This window comes from Callospermophilus lateralis, unplaced genomic scaffold (assembly GCF_048772815.1).
Source record: "Callospermophilus lateralis isolate mCalLat2 unplaced genomic scaffold, mCalLat2.hap1 Scaffold_127, whole genome shotgun sequence".
In the NCBI taxonomy this organism is placed as follows: Eukaryota; Metazoa; Chordata; class Mammalia; order Rodentia; family Sciuridae; genus Callospermophilus; species Callospermophilus lateralis.
Window position 1 is genome coordinate 2198505 of NW_027512450.1, and position 18198 is coordinate 2216702.

The 18198-nt window shown below is 39.3% G+C and overlaps 1 protein-coding gene across 1 annotated transcript in view; it reads right to left on the reverse strand.

The window, feature by feature from the left end:
• Positions 1-13866: 13866 nt before the first annotated feature.
• LOC143387296 (VPS10 domain-containing receptor SorCS1-like) overlaps positions 13867-18198 on the reverse strand; it is a 40988-nt gene continuing 36656 nt past the window's right edge. Inside the window, exons 8-9 of the mRNA XM_077108066.1 lie at positions 14163-14268; positions 13867-14035 (exon numbers count right to left, since the gene is read on the reverse strand). Coding sequence (XP_076964181.1) covers positions 13867-14035; positions 14163-14268 — 275 coding nt within the window. The remainder of the gene's footprint in view (positions 14036-14162; positions 14269-18198) is intronic.

Sequence of the window (18198 nt, forward strand, 5' to 3'; positions counted from 1 at the left end):
GGTTTTTTGAGGCATGGTGGTCCCTTGATTTACCTGTTGTTTGTGTTTTTTTCCCACCTAGCTGTATCACTCTGAGGAAGTAGTTTCTACCCTGTCATCTTATAGCATCCCTGAAGTCTCCCAGTACCTCACCTTCAAAGGAGAGACCAATGTTAATAGCACCCAATGCAAACAATACAACTTTAATTCTAGTAGCTCCTATTAAAGTAGCTTCAGGTTTGTCACAATAAACAGAAATAATGTGTTAAATTTTTATCTACAGTACAAATAGTAAGTTTGCTAAAAGGGTTTACACTTTCTAATTATGGGCAATGAGGTAACAGAAGTAATGTAAGATGTGTGGTTTTTCAGGGAGAAGGAGAGTATATAGAGATAAAAATTTACAGTAAGAGTGATAGAAGATTTACTAGAGGTTTGTTTTAGTATGAAAGAAGAGAGAAAGAGAATATATGGAGACGAAGAGGTGAGAAAAAAAAAAATATATATATATATATATATATACATACAGATTTGGGTAAAAGAGAAATATATATATATATATATAATAGATAGATATATAGATAGATAGATAGAGATAGATAGAGATAGATAGATTTAGATCGATCGATATATAGACAGCAAAATTTTAATATATTACTAAAATATCCCATTCCTCATGGAGACAAAGAGGTAAGGAAAAAAAATATATATACACACACACACACACACACACACACACACACACATACCTACAGATTTGGGAAAAAAAGAAATAGATAGATAGATGATAGACAGATATAGATAAATATATATAGACAGCAAATCTTTAATATATTTTTAAAACATCCCATTCCTCAATAAATGGATAAATAAAAAATATGTGCATTCAAAGAACATAGAGATATGAGAGAGAGGGGGAAAGAAAGAAAATCTCAATTGAATATTAAATGTTACCTTTTATTGACTTTCGAAATTTTTCTGAACATTCATTTTCCACCAATAGGTAGAATTATCTGAAGTTTGATAGTAGCTCCATTCTGGTGAGTGCCAGACAAGTTGGGTATGTGAGCAGATAGCAAGATGCTTCTACTCCCTCTTCAAGTCTTCTCACCCATTGTAGACAACCCTTTCTCTCCCCATGTATTTTAAGACTCACTGAGCTGGAGAGAGCCTGAGTTTCTCTAGTTTCTCCAACCTAAGCTCACTTGAGGAACTGCCCCTAGTCTCTGGCTCTCCACAGCTTGACAGATACAGACTGGTCCACACAAACCGAGCTGCAATCAGATGAACCTGTTTTTCAGCTTCCCCAGACTCAGCTTTGCTGCAGTTCTAAGATTTCAATGCCATTTCACCTTTCACAGAGGCCAGAGAGATGCACTTTCACAAAGTAGTGGCCCTGCAAAGAGGCATTCAGATGGTGGCCAATAGCACATCAAGCAGAAAGACCTCAGATGCAACCAGACCCACAGGTACTATGCCAATATAGTTTCAGGCCCTGGCCAGTGTCCCCAGACTGAGGTGGCCATGCCTCAAGATAGTGGCAGTGTTGATGACAAATGTGTAGTCTCCAGTGGGTATCCCAAGATGGTTGTGGTCATGTGTAAACAAAACAGAGGGTACAGTGACAACGAGCTTGCAGGCATCAGGGGGCAGTGATCAATGACCCAACTACTTTCTGTGAGCAGTTTTCAGACTAACATTGGGTGATCCATGAATAGGTGGCATGTGACACGTGATGCGCAGGCAATAGGCAGGTAAATGGGCCTTGAAATAGCTTTTTCATGTGTCCAATCTGCTTCATTACTTCTGTCCTGTTTTGTCCAAGGCTGCCAGTGCCCTTTTCTAGGATCTCTGCAAAATTTTCTCAAAACTTGTTTCCACCTTGATCTTTGCTATGCATTATCCACAGAGCAGCCAGATTTTATTTAAAGAAATCAGATCATAGCATTCTCCTGTTTTAAAACCTTATCCTGCATCAGAAAAAAAATTCAAACCTGTGTTCAATGACAAAGCGCCAGATAATCTGGGCCTGTTTTTCTCAACTGTGCCCACCCTCCTCACAGCACTGCAGCCACTCTGGCTTTGTTTCAGGCCTTGAAATTCACCAGCCACCTGCTCACCTTAGCTCCTCTGCAAATGATGTGCCAAGTGTCTAGCCCCAATGTTGTGTCTCACTGGATCCTTCTTCAAATTTTGTTTTAAATATCTTATCTTTGGAAAAGTCTTCTCTGATCATTTGATTATGTTTATGTGTTTATGCTTTGCTTATTTTTGTCACTTTACCTTTATCAGACTATTAATTTAGTAACAGGGACCAGTGGAATGTGACAAAATAAGGCTTCTTATAAGTACTAGTTGAGGAAAAGTGTGGCTTTACTTTATTCCACAGAACTCAGGCCATAGAAGTACAAAATAATGACTCACTGAAGTATAAGATGATGGTCATCAAAAGATAAGAGAAAAGAAAAAGAGCTGATTAAGTCCACAAATGGTGTAAAAAGGCCATGGAGTGTATTTTCATCTGTATTAAATATTCTGTGTGGAAAAATTAATAAGAAAGTAAAATTCATGGTTCCTTGAGCTAGAGAAGAAGTAAGAATGGGAATGGTTACAATTTAGTAAAGGGTTGTCTTTTGTGGTAGAGAAGAATTTCTGTTAGACAGTGGTGATAGGTACACAACAGCCTGGACGTGCTAATGCCTGGAACAAGAACTGGGCAGTTCACAAGTGAATTTTATTGTGGTAGAGTACATCTCACTAAAGATATTATTTTTTAAAAAGGGTACATGAGATGAACTGTTGTGATGCTGCTATGTCACTCTAATGGAACCACAAGCCCTCAAGAATCAGGCCATATTATTGAATTTTGTCTGCAGAGCCTAGTACATAGCTGGTACTTACTGCTTGAATGAGGACTGGATACTAGAAACTGTCATTTGGAAGCAAATACTCTAGCCATTCAATCTAGCTAAGCTTTGTTCAGCTCTGATTTCAACAAAGAGTGAGACATCATAAGAAATAATTTTACATTAACAAGATGTGAAACTTAGTAATTCACAAAAGACTCCTAAATCTGTGACAGTATTTGATAATTATATACACATATAAAAGTCCTCTAAGGTCAGAAAACCCCCTAACTATCCCTGAACTCCACACAGAGAGAAAAGACCCTAAGCAAAACTTAGCATTTTCCCCTGGCACCTGGCTGAGTATGGTTTCACAATTACAGAGGCTGGGTAAAGTGCTTTCTGCCATATCTTTACTCTTATGGGCAAGTGGAGATGAACTCTGTTACAAGCATTCACAAAAACTCACCAAAAAAGGTACTATTTGAACACTGAGAACCGTCCTCAGTGTTAGAGCTCCACCTCTAATATATTCTTTGGGGTTTAAATAACCTAGTTACTTTGTTTCCCCATCTACTTATCCACAAAATCTTTGTGATAAGACTTTTGCTATTTTCATTCATAGTATATTATGAAGACTGAGAGCAGTCTTTCAGCCAGGTAAGAAAAGTGTTTGCCTCCACGTCATTTGCATGGGCCTCATGTTTCCCACGTCTGCTTCCAGGATATTAAACTCTTATCATCAAAGTTAAACACTACATTGCCAACTCAAAAGGAACAGAGTCTTCCTTAGGTTTCACCCTTCCTTGGCTGTTCAGTCTGTACAGAAAAAGTTCCTGGGCTGCCACACACCACCAGTAGCATCATGGCTTCAGCTAACTGCAGTCAACAAGAGAAGATACTAGAGACCTCCATCACTCCAGTTGCACTTGTCAGTGATGCAGACCTCAAACTTAACCATTCACCTACTGCCAGCCAGTATTCATGACCTGGTCTAACACAGTCTGTGAGGCAGCCCTTCTCACACCTCCTGAAAATGTGAAAGAAAATATGAAGTTCTCAGTATAATCTTGGTAACTGAGGCTTTCACTATTCACAGTGGGATACTGTGTAAATCACAGAACAGGCAACTGAGTCAACAGGTTGAATCTATTCGTTGAACCAACATAATACTTCTCATCTTTTACTTACCCACTCTTAGGGACATGATTTTTTCTCAGAATAACATTAGCTCAGACAAAAGAATCCTGTGACTTAACCTCCTGGATGTGGTCACAACAGAAACATCAAACAGCACTTTCTGCACTTTAGAATCCAACACTTGGAAAACCATCAAGGATATCTTACAGGAGCTGAGGCCACTGAGACAGAGGGGCTGTGCCCTAGGCTGAAGCATATCCTTTACTCAACAGGTCTGCTATGAGTCACAGAACATATGTGCACAGCCATGCAGATAAACCCATCTACAGCATCCTCAAGGCTACATGCATAGACATTAGTTGTTTTTCTTTTCTTTTTTTGTGTGTGGGGGTACATACAGCACAGATTTCACTAATTTGTACTAAAATAAGCAAATTCCTTTCCTGCTTGGCATCTAGCATTAATATCACTACTCTAGCTCCATCAGTCATTCTCCCTGCTCCATATATAAAGATGGGGTGCCCCTGGACACATTACTCTTTGGTGACTTTCCAAGCTGCTAAAGAATGGAACCAAATGCTCACAGAGGCAGTTTCAGGAGGCATTTAGAGCATCTTGTCTACCCAGATCAAGCTCCCACCAAAGTCACGAGCAGGCACTACCCAACAATCCTTCCCTTTCTCAGTACAAGTCCCAGACACCTTAAAGCACAGGAAATCTAAAGTTTCTTCTCAATGCTGTTTTTTCCAAGGCTTCAAATGCTCCTGATCCCACACCATTTTCCTATAGCTCCTGATCTTCACTTCCCACTGTCAATTATACTCACTCTAACACTTACTTAGGTACCTTAAACTTCCCACTGCTCTTAACTTTTTTCTCTTTACCATCTCAGCCCCTTATTATCATGGTCACTCACTAAATTTTGTCAATCTTTCTAAAGTTCCATTCTGAAGTTCAGACTTTCAATACCCCACAAGTTAGTCTATTTTTACTGGAAAGCACAGCCTTTGCAACAGCCTGCACACCAACTCTATACAGAAGTGATCCCAGAACAGCAAGAGGAAAGAGTGAATAACCCACAGACAAACCTCAGGAAGGGGCATGGAGCTGAAATTTATTTTCTGATACACATGCATTCAACTTTTCTGCTTCTATAATAGGTGAAACTCATCCATCAAAATATTCAACTCTACCAGGTTCCTGGATTTCATCACCTGAGCTCTTTGAGTGGAAGGAGAGGACCAATTTCTGGGACTGGCTGAGTGGTCTAGGTGAAAACAAGAAGACTAGACCTGTACACCCAATTTCTGCTCTTTGTTCACTATAATTATTCATCCAATCCACAGGTGCTCACTATTCATCCAATCCACAGGTGCTCACAGGTGTACATCTATAACTGTATCATATTTGTCTAATTGTCTTTCTACCCCTAATAAAACTCAAACAATTGACACATATAACCCCCTTTCCAACTCCCTTAACATTTTGTTCCTGACCCCTTTTATCTGAAACTCTCAACTTCACTGGAAAAAAATTATCTCCATACATGGTAACTGCATTTGCACTCAATGTTACCCACAAAATAGTGAGTTTCCTTGTTTGTTATAGGTGTACATCTATAACTAATATATATATATATATATATATATATATATAGATAGATATAGATATAGATATAGATATATAGATATATAGATATATAGATATATAGATATATAGATAAAGATATAGATATATATTTATAGATATAGATATAGATATATAGACATATAGATATATAGATATAGATATAGATATAGATATACATATAGATATAGATCGATAGATATTCTTGCTTGGAATGCTAGAGAAAGACTGTAATCCCAGCAGCTCAGGAGGCTTAGGCACAAGGATAGAAGTTCAAAGCCAGCCTCAGCAAAAGTGAGGATCTAAGTCACACATTGAGACCCTGTCTCTAAATAATATACAAAATGGATCTTGGGGTGTTACACAGTGGTTGAGTGCCCCTGAGTTCAATACCCAAAAAAGATCTTCATTGTTCTTGAAATTCTATAGTTAAACGGTAGTATGTATGGCTTTAGATATATTTTTACTCGATTTTTTCCCTGCTTTTTGACTCCAAAGTTTCATCATTTTAGGAAATATTGTAGCAATTTTTTCTTTCAACATTATCTAATCCCAATTCTCTCCATTTAATTCTGGAAATTTTCTGACATGTCTACTGATTAACTTCCTATCCTCTTATTTTTTCTTTCATAGTTTTAATATTAATATTTCTATTTTGGTGCTTTATTCTGAGTATTTTCCTCACATCTACCAGAATAACAGTTCTTATTTTAGCTGCATATTGTATGTTTTTTTCCACTCAAATGACTTTTTTTAAGTCATAAATGGACACAATACCTTTATTTTATTTGTTTTTTATGTGGTGCTAATGATTGAACCCAGTTCCTCACATGGGGTAGGCAGGCACTCTCCATCTGAGCTAAAACTCCAGACCTTAAATGATTTATTAAATAAATAAAGACCTTTTTTACTTTTGTGACAAACAAGAGGATTATGCTGAATACAAAATTCAACTTCAAAAAACTACACACTGCGGGATTTTTCTCATAAAAATTCCTGAAATGATAAAATTATACAAAGAAATAACAGATTAGTGATTGCCAGGGTTTAGATAGGGGTTGAGGCAAGAGAAAAAAAATAATTGCAGCCATTAAAAATGTGGCAAATCATTGTGTGAAAAAAAATATTCTGTATCTTATTTGTATCATCGTAAGTATCCTGATTGTGACACTGTGCTCATTTTTTAAGATGTACAAAAACTGGCTAAAGGAGACATAGCATTACCCTGATTTACTTTCTGTCAGTGCATGTGAATTGAAAATTATCTCCAAACACTATTTAATTCAAATTGAAAAATGGGACCAAAATGAAAAATTCTGTAGAATCTATGTAAATGAGGACCATAGAGCAGAAAATTTATAATCAGAAAATAGAATGGTATTTTCCAAGGGTTGATGAGAAAAAGGAACAAAGAATTAATATTTGATGAGTTTAGAGCTTCATTTCTCAATGTTTTGAAAATGGATATTAGTAATGGCTGCCAGACAATTAATGTATTTAATCCTCTTTTAACTACACATGTTGAAATGGTAAATTTCATGTTACACAGATATTTTTCCACAATTATTATTATTAAAAAAAACAAAATAAAAACAACAATCTTTCAAACAATTCTAGAGTTTCAAGAATAAAATCAATATTTCTTTCTAGATTCTGGGGCCTACAGGGGCTCTAATCTCTTTGTTCATCCATCTGTCCTGTATGAACACAATTGTCTGGCCATAGATTCTTCAGTTTTGCAAATACATGCAGCTTTTTCCTGCAACTGCCTGCCTTTATCCTCTACCTAGGACATGCCTTCACTGGGCTCTGCACTGCTAACTTCTTTTCACCCTTGAATATTACCCTAAGAGTCAGCACAGCACAGAGGGTCAAGTGTATTCTCAGGAATTCATGGGAACTCTTTGTGTCAGACTGGTTGCCTTTCTTACCACCAGTAATGTGAGAATCATCACTGAATAACTTGGCTGTGTTAATGATTAAACAAATCATAAATTTCAAATGCTTAACAAGTTATCTGTCTTGTCCCTAAGCCAGTGCATCATTTTTAAAAGTAATTAAGACATGATTGAAAATGTGTATGCCATCTAAATACAAAAATCTTCAAAAATCACCAAAACCAATAATTAAAAGCCACATTTATTGTTACATTATGCAAATATACATTTAAAATGAACTGTATTTTGTGATTGAAATGAAATACATTGAGTAAAAAATAAAAAAGAGGAAGCATTTATTTTAAAGAAAAAAAGCAATTTATTTTCTTTATAAATCTGGACCTTATAGAAGGAAAACATTCCATACGTGCCTATAAATATCTAGGCAGGCTTTCTGTTCTTGTGGCTAACCTCTGACTGACACAGGAGATAATCTGCTTCTGATGGGGCACAGATTGGCCTGAAGAGCAATGCAGGGTGAGAGGCATCAGTCTGTGGAAAAGGAAAAAACTAAAGGCAGCCATAAAATTAAAAAAAAAAAAGGAAATTCCCATGCATACTTAGACTGCACTGGAGACACCACAACCTTCTGACTCCAGTACTATTGGGGGAGTGCTGAGGAAGGTTTTGTGCCTGCACAAATGTTTTGACCTAAGGAACAGATGGTCCCCAAAGAGTGACAGATCCAGTCAACTTCTTTGTTTTCCACTAACTTTGAATCATTTATTTGGAACTCTTGGGAATGACTCACCCACTCAAAACACCACAATAGTAAGGGGTCTTCTTCCTCCAAATTATACACTTGGAGGCAGTGAATCTTCTGTGTTAAAGTGGTTTGCTCAAGGTCACACAGCTGGTAGAGACAGAAGGAAACTATTCCAGGTCCTAGAACTATTCTAGGTTTCTTTCTACCATCTGAGCCTCTAGCACATCTTCCAAGTCTCAATTAATTACATGTAGTTTGGTCCTTCAGTAACTACAAGGTTGCGAATAAATCTGAATGGGTTTGCTCCCTGTTAATTTGTAACTTTGAATTGATAACAACTATAATGTTATTCCTTTCAATGTAACCAGGGTGGAAGGATGCTGAAATGGAATAATGCAATGTAATGAAGTGACAGGTATTGTACACTCAACTAAAATATAGGTACAATTTAGAATGGAAAATATATTCTACTTTGTTAGTTTAAAAAAAAATTAAAAAATATTAAAAACCTTGAGACTGTGGTGTTAACGATATTGTTTTGTAATTAGCCATTATGAAATCTTGTAAATGCATTACTTTTTGACTAAATACAGAGTTTTGGGATAAAAATAAACATCTCCAGGCAAAGACTTTAGAGACATTATCTGTTTAATAAATATGAATGTTAAAGCAATAAACAAGAGCAATTATACATTACACTACATAGTATTTAACAAAAAATACATCAAAAAAAGTCATTTTGAAATTAGAAGTAGTTCCAATACAATAAAAAAACTTTCTTTTTTTTTTTAATTGGCTTCCTATAAAAAAAAGTTGGCAAATGAGGGATTTCAATGCTCAGTTGGAATCCTGGAAAACACAGAACAGCTGCCAAGCACCCCATTGTTCTCAAAGTTGCTGTTTGGAACTTCAGATAAAAAGCAAAGCCAACCTCTGCATTTTGGATAGTGGATCCAATTAGGAATAAGGCAAGAGAGAAAATGTTGGTTGGCTAGTTCAGGGTAGAACATGCACAGTTTGCCTTCTGGGGTTTTAGAAAATGTTGCAGTTTTGTATTTTTAGCTTGCCCTGAATCTTACCTTCCACACACATCCCTCTCCACACTCCTCTGGCCTTATGCCCACCAAACTCCTCATTGTGTTTGCACCTGGTATTAGCGAGTAGGTAGGCACTTGGGTCCCTCCCATTTGTAGGCTGACATCATTGCCTTGTCTTTGGGCTTGAGCTGGAATGAGCTGTTCTGGTGGTTCTCCAACTTGAGCATGCATCATGATCACCTGGATGGCTTGTTGGACTGATTGGTGGGACTATTCCATCCAGAGAGAGAGAGCAACACTATTCATCCCCTAGAGTTCCTGACTCAGTAGCTCCGGGGTATAGACCCAGAATTAGCATTTCTAACAAGTTACAGGTTATGCTGATACTACTAGCCTGAGTACCACACTTTGAGATCCAGGAGCCACAGTCATAGGAACAATGAGGTCCCCTCTGAGCAGTACCTTGCCTCACGAATCACCTACAGGTGGGAGGGAGCTTTGAGGAGAGGCACATGAGGACCCTGGAGATGCTGAATCTATATCTGACCACCTTTGGTCACTCTCCAAAATGCCAAGCATCTCATGTCTGCCTCTATTTTAAATTAGGGCCCCTTCATCCCTATGACTTTTCACTCATTTATTTCACCGACAAATAATTTTCAGAATACTACTCTAGGCAAGGCACTGTGCTAGATTAAGAGTATATACCCCTTTTATCAATTTTCTAATTAAAATGAATTGAACTGCAACTCTGAGAACTCCCTGTGCTGGTGTGAGTGAGCCTCATTTGGTTTCTAAACACTTGGGTTTTCCAGATGAAATTTGGGAGGCTCCAACTGAAGAGAATCATTGAGGATGTTTTCTATGAGATACGAAGCCTGGCAGATTGGGAATCAATCAAGTTTTACTAAAAGGTGGCTGCCCCCAGGCACAGCCCATTGCCCAGATTCACATGCGGCCTCCTCAACCATGACACCTTTTACATGGTTAACTTCTGGCAGCAGCTTGCTACTCTCGCACTACCTAAGCTACATTAGGGCAGGAGTCATTGGGATCTTTAGGATATCCTCACCATCACCAGGACCCTGTTATACCCTGTTGGTGGCTTGGGGACTCAGCCAAGAAGGACAGTAGGTTCTCTGGGTGGTTTATCATAATGATTTCTCCCACCTTTCAAATGGGCTTTGTCCAGTTCAAGTACTGAGGGGGCTCCAGTAGTGGATGGACTTTTGTTCCCTTCTCTGGTCCTTCTTTCATGATCACCCTGGGAAAACTGGGGATATCTAAACGCTTTCAGGATTTAAGGACTGTGAGGATTTCTTTTGCTTTGTTGGAGGCCTAACTCCTCCCGTGTATACTGAGTTATTTTTCCTTTACTAATACCGTGATGCTCAAAAGATTAGAGACCACATGTGAAATCACCAGGATCACCCTAAGTAATCAAAATCTCATCCTAATGTAAGATAAGACCTAATTTTCTCAGACTTTTTGACATTCTTAAACATTAAGTCCATTAACCTGCTTCTCCTTCTGGTTAAATCAGTGTTTATTTCACAAGTGTTTTTATTCTGTTGTGAGAAAGAAAGTATGTGGTAACAGCAACTATCACAGGAAGACATACCCTGTAATACAGTCACATGTTCAAAACATTTCTCACAAGAAGCTTCCAGAATCTGAATGCACGAGATGTTTGTTAATGTGCAAGAACACCACTACTCAGTTGTGCACTTTCTTTTCCAAAGAATATGGCCAGGTTTGACTGCTTTGCATATATCAACTCTTTCACATTACATGTTTCCAGGTGGGAAAAGGCAAGGATATTGGGAAAAGGCAGGTTCTAGAGGAAGAGACAAAGGGTACATGAAACTGAACCCTGCTGGGCAGGATGCAGCCGGAGCAGTGGGCACAGAAGCTGGCATGCTTGGGAGTGTACAAAACAAACAGAGATCTGAGACTTGCAAGTGGTGGGGTCAGGGTTTGCAGAGCCTAGGCCAGTATTTAGGAGTCATCAGGGGTGATGTCCAAAATCTAGCAACGTGTTTGTGAAGAAAAAGTAGGAACAGTTGAAGGATAACTTGGGGATTGAAAGGAAGGGATTCAAAGACATGGACGGATCATGGGTACACAGGGATGGCAAATAAATGGGAAGGCAAGACAGAGGATAACTACTAGAAAAAAATTCCACCTTCTACTTCAGTTGGGATGGGAGTAGGGAAAGCTGCAAGAAGAAAAGCTGAACAAGAAACAAAGGTCCGTTTCTGACGTGCTTTGCTTCCCTGCCTCTCTTTTTGTCCTAGTGTACCTGCACACATGATCTTCAACTTGCATCTTTGTCCCTGTGGCCACAGAGAATAGAGAGAAAGCAGCTTTGTGGCCTCTGCTGACCAACAAAGCTACCACTGCTAACTTAGAAGGGGGAAACGACAGTAAGGACAGTGGGACAGAAAAATGGCTCAGGGTTTCCCTGTGCATGTCTTTGTGTCTTATGAAAAGGCCCGGGATGGCTAATCCACCCCTCGGCCAGGAGTGCTAAAATAGCTGTTAAATCTAGAGCCAAGAATATTTCCAAAAATACATGCAGATTTCCTTGGCCTATATATGTTATGAATTTTCTACAAACATGACCAATCAGAAAAAAAAGAAGAAAGGGGGAGGGGAGTGTTTTCCATTAAAATAGAGCACCTGTACACTGCCCCTCCAAACATGTCCTCAAGGTATTGTCCACATGCACAGGCTTAAAGCTAAAAACCCTTGTTGTCTGTGTCAGAAGAATTAAAAGTCCTGGTGCAATGAGTGTTTGTTTTTGTTTGTTTGCATTTTGACTGTTTTTATTTTTATTTTTTGTTTTGATTTGTTTTTGTTTTTGTTTTTTTGTTTTTGTTTTTTTACTGGCGTCCTCCATTAAAACATTTACATAGGTAGGGATTTCTTTTGTGCTTTAATTCTCAGCAACTATAGAAATACTTCCTGGCAAAAATAGGAAACAGAACAACAGAGGAAAGAAAAGAAACATAAAGTTAGTTGTCATGAAGGATGATGCACTGGACAAGAGCGAAATTCTTTCCTGATCAGCAGGTCGCCTGTAGCCTTTGGGGTTTTTCCTTAAATTGCAAATTGTGCCCCAGCAGATCCCCGCTTTGGCATTGAAGGTGGAGTGGCATGTCTTGCTCTTTGCAATCGGAGAGATGAGTCACCAGGTTGAGTAGAAGGGGAGGGAGGGGAGGGTAAAGCTACTCTCCTACAAGAAAACGTGTAACACTTACTCATTTAATGACACTGGAAATGGAAAAGTGTCAGAGAATTTGCAATGTGGTGTGACATGTTCCTGGAGAAGGAGGAATTGCTACTTTAATAAAGTAAGCAGCCACTGTGCCATATACCCTGTGGAAATGATACTGAGAAGCAAATGACCCCAAAAATGCAGCATCTTAGATGCTTTGTAAGTAAACAGACAGGGTGGGGGGGTATGAATTTATTAGCATATGTCCCCCGTAAAAGAATATGCATGGTGAAAACCAGATACCAGATGTGGCTGCAGGTGTTATTACCACCTACAACAGGAGCCAGTCATTGTATTTGAATTCCCCCTGAATGTCTCCACAGACCTGTCCCATATCCATGTAAAAGAGAGGGTTCTGTTTCTGTTTACATGCTCATTTTTCCCCTAAAATAAAAGATTTAAAATCTTATGTAAAAGCCTTCTAGACAGTTTGGCGTTATGACATTAGAGTGAAGTGCAAACACTTATGTAATAATTTATTCTTCCAGGTCAGTAATGCAGGATCTAGATGTGAACATTTACAGCTTCAACTCCTGAGGCCAACAGACAAGAGGAACCCAGGAAAGAAATGGATCAGCAATGGTGGCTCCATGGATTTGTCTAACTTCCTGGAAACTTTCTTCTGCAATAAATAGTAGGACTCAGCAACTGTGCTTCAGACATGCAATACCTAGCTGCTTATCTCCCATGCTTACTTCACAGGTGGAGAGAGGTTACTGAAATGTGAAGTCCATTTTAAGGTATCTGATATGAGACAGTTGGGGAAAAAAAGGCATTTGTTGATCTTCTCTGTAATAATCTAATCCAGTAACTGGGCTCTCTTAGGATCCTCTCTCCCAAACTTTGTGTCTCTTGTCCTCAAGTTCTCAGGAACCAGTTTCTAGATAATTGCTACATTAAAAAATCTCTGGATGGTCACACTTGTCACTCTTATTATGTCCCTTCTTTGGTGGTGCTCTTTGCCCTCCACAGGGTTGTCTATAGTTGGGCTGCCATGTTTTGCTCTGGTCCACTACACCTCGACCCCAACCCCTTGCCAGCCCTCCAGTCCACCGTCCCCAACCTCTGAGACCTCTCCTTCTTATATATTGCTCATAAACATTTGAAGCCCAGTGTTTTAGGGAGGGTTTTTGCAAAGGGGGAATTAATTAATGAGAGAGGGGAAAAAACTAAATAGAAGCAAGAAAGAGGCATCTTAGCTGTTTCTCTCAGGGAGTGTTAGAACAGAAGGAAGTGGTTATGTGAAGCCAGAAAGCAGTTAGAGGGAGAGTCAGCCATTGGTTACAGAGGCTGAACAACTGATGACTACTGGGAATCATTTACCTACGAGCTGTGATTCCACCTTCTCATCTCTTAGCTGGCCAGGTCTTCTTAGTTCAGTCTGAGGGATATTGGGCCTGTTTTCAGTGTGACTGACTGGACTGATCATCTCTTGTTCTTTTTCATTATGCATCTGGGCATAAACATTAATCCCCAGGATCTTCCTAAAACATTAACAGAAACCATCACTGCTGTGCAAGGGAGAAGCACAACACTGCCATGTGTGCTTCGGAACCTGTCAGAAGAGGGAGGGGGAAGAGGTAGGGGAGACCTGGATGGAGGGACACGCACCTTTTAAACTTGTAGATGACGAACACGGCCAGCCCCACAAACACCACCGAGAGCAGCATCAACATGGCGGATCCACTGTGGGTTGGAGTAAGGTCCACCAGTGGGGCTGTGGGAGGAAACAAGGAATCGTCATAAGCAGAGACTCAGGCAGGTAAGACTCCATGAGAGACTCACACAGTTCACACACAGGCTTGGTGAGTGCCAGAAAACCACATGGGAGGAACATACAAAGTACAAATCATACAGCTGATACATGTATGCACCTGAGCCTGTCCTAGCCCCCAGATGCTCCAATTGGCCTGACCAAGTACTGGAGCAATGAAGAGCAAAGACCCTGGAGCCAGACTGTAAGGATTCCAGCCATGCTCCACGACCTGCTAGCTGTAGAATCTTGGGCAAGTTACTCCATCTTAATGTGTTTCTGTGGTTAGAGGAGATGAATGGTCTATTCCTCTGTGGTCACAAAGATTAAATGAGTTAATGTACCTTATTATTAAGAACTCGATAAGGTTTGCTTTTATTTCTACAGCTGCTACTATTATTATTAATTAATACATGTCCTCCTTGAGTTAATGTTGGGATAATATCCTGATAAACTCATGGATAATACCATTGAAAATACTCACAAGTCAAAATACATTTCATAACTTGAACCTACCAAACATCACAACTTAGCTCAGCCTACCTTAAACTTGCACAAAACACTTACATTAGCTTACGGTAGGGAAAAAAAAAATCATCTAACACAGATTCATCCCTGAGAGAAACAGCTAAGATGCCTCTTTCTTGCTTCTATTTAGTTTATTCCCCTTTTCCATTAATTAATTCCCCCTTTGCAAAAACCCTACCTAAAACACTGGGCTTCAAATATTTATGAGCAATATACAAGAAGGAGAGGTCTCAGAGGCTGGGGATGGTGGACTGGAGGGCTGGCAAGAGTTTGGGGAATAAGGTGTAGTGGACCACATCAAAACATTCAACTATAGACCACCCTGTGGAGGGCAAGTCTGTGTTAGATGATTTTATATAACTTACTAAATACTGTACTGAAAGTTAAAAACTGAACACTTTTATGGGTAAAGCTCTTAAGCCCAACCATTTTAAGTCAGGGACCATCCATATTTATAATAATATAATGCTAATTGTTATTAAATTTTCCCATATTCTATATGCAAGCTTTTCCCACTAAGCAAAGCAGATAACCAGTAAACCACCAATAGGAATATTTTTTTGTGAATTACCCAATCTCTTTTGCTCCTATTCTAGCAGTTGTAAGGACCAGAACTGGAAAGTGATGGTGCATGTTATATTTTTTGTGCACAACAAGGTGTGGATAGCTAAGTGAATATTTTTCAAGGGCAGTCACTCTGATGCTGGGGAAGGTGTGACATGCAGAGGGCTCCATGACTTCATGAAGTCCTGACAACAAGCCCCTGTCCTTCAAATGCAGTGATTTCTCCTCCCAAAAATATAGCTTCTGCGAACACTAGTCTTCTCAAGTTTTCCCTGAAAGGGCACGCACACATGCAGTGTTGGAAAGCATCTCTCCTGACCTCCAAATCTTCTTCCACCTCAGGGTGAAAACTGTTGTACTTGTAATGACTTTGTTTACAATTAATTTCTACCCTCTCAAGAACTGACATTCTGCAAATCTGGCACAGCTCCAGCCTGAGCAACAATCCACATGAACCTCGTGGAAGCCAGCATGTTGACCTTTACCTTCCATCAATTTAAGCAGAATCTGATGCCCAGAAATGCAGGTGACCTTTAAGCACCATTTTCTGTGGCTTGTTTCTGTTGAGAGCCGAGAGGTCAACATTCTGGTCATCAAGGTAAAAACGTTCAAGAATAAGTGACTGCAATATTAATGGTCTCAGTAGAGACCCTCGGCTGCTTCTGTACTGTCTGGTTTTCATAAGATTACATCACTGTCACTCAGTGGCCACCACTAGAAAGTATAATTCATGTCACCACCCAGTTCAGTGTAAAATGAAAGCCAAGCCTTCTTCTTTCTCGTAGTGAGTTTAGTAGAATTGGCTCACTGAATATAAGGAAGCTCCCTGCTCTTTTCTCTTCCTCTAAGTCAAGCAGCACTTAATTAAGCTGTGAAATAGCTGTGTTGGCGTGTGTGAGAAGATGGGTGCAGCCCTATTCATGTGGAACACCCAAGGAAAATTTGCTTTCCATATGAAATAAGAAAATAAAGCCTCAGTGCCATCAGCCAAGTCCAGGAACACTTCAGAATTAGCACTACGGTTGATGGGGTATCATCAGGCAGGAGAATACCTTCCATTTATCATGGACAAAATCTCCATAGATTTTCACAAATGAAATGGGGACAATGATTCTTATTGTGTAGATAAGAACAGAGAAGTTCTCCTTGGTTCCTGTCACTCCAAAGACTTGGAACTAATAAACAGAAGCACACATACTTGAATCCAAGTCATCACAGATACACATACACACACATGCTATATACTCAGGCTGCTGGGAGATAATTAGAAATTTAAAAAGATATTCATGAATATGGGCATTGGGACTAAAACTATATAGTACAGGAAGAAATAACAAGTGACAGGCTAAAATTTTGTTTTAAAAGGAACAGTTAGAATCCTATATCATACACTTTTAAGCGTAGATGGCATGTATACATATGCATTAATGTTTGTGGGTGTGTGCATGTGTGTGTGTGTGTGTGTGGCTGTGTGTATGTAGAGAGAGAGAATAGAGAAATTAATCCTAATCTACTCATTATTTAAGTCTCAGCAGCCATCAACTGACAGCCAATCTTATTTTCTCTTCACCACCATCTAATCTCCACAGTCTCAACCACTGGATTATTTTGAAGCAGCTTCTATCATACAGTTTCATCATGTGCAAATCTAAAAGATAAAATCTCTCTCCTCTCTCTTCATTATCAGGAAACCATCATCATATTGAAAACTAGATATTTGCAAGGTAATCTTCTAAGGCAAACCCTTCATCTGTCAGATAATAAATGGAGGTCTAGAGGTGGTTAGAGTCAAGAGTATTTAAACTTCCTACCCTGGAAGTGAGCTCTGTCAGCATAGCTTCTTGGTGCCACCAAGAAGAAGACACAGTTTACTTGAAGGGGTGGCATCTAAAATAAATGAAAAACTTAGAGGAAATTCCTTGGCTAGGTCCTCACTAACACATATGAAAGCAAACTTACATATGCACTAATGCACATGCACGCGCGGGCACACACACACACTAGAACTTTACCACCCATCTTTGCCTTCCTCCTCCCATCTCTCTTCCCATCACAAGGTTAAATCTTTTAATCCTAAACCATTCACACTCAAATTGTGGTTCTTAAGGAAACAGTGTTAACACTGTTAGCAATTAGCACATTTGTGTGGGAAAAGCAGCTTTTGACCCCCCTCCCAATTTCCAAAACTCATGCTATCCCCTCTCTCTCTCCTCACTTAGTCAATTCTCAGAGGCAGCAAGTGGGACACAGCAGACAGCAGTGGAGAGGGATTGAGTGCCACTGTCCTCTGTGTTCCGTGGGTGGCTTCTGCTTGTTGATGTGTGCCTGGATATAAACGGTTTTTTACTGCTCCACACAACAGCGGCTGCATATCTTAGTTTGTCCAATACTTAGGTGCGTTTCTGTGTGTTTTGCTGAGGAATGGAAAGTGGTGATAAATGGGCTTTGGCTTGTTGTGTGGAATTAGCATAAATTAATCCCTCTTCAATTGCAGCCTAAACAAAGTAGATGTGCAGGAGGAAAAGTGCTGAGCAGTTTATTTTCCCCCATTATAAGTGCACAGAGCAAAACACAGATACAAGCACTGCTCCAAGTGACTCAACATTTCTAAGCCCCAAAGCTGGCACACACCATTTGAAAAATCCTATGAGGATCTTAGCAATGCTTTGAATGATCATATTCTATTTATAAGGATCTGAGCTGATTATCCTAATAGGGATGCTCACATTAATAAACACATCTTCTTGTAAAAAAATGATTGACATATATAGTCACAGTTGCACATCTGAGAATAAATTTGAA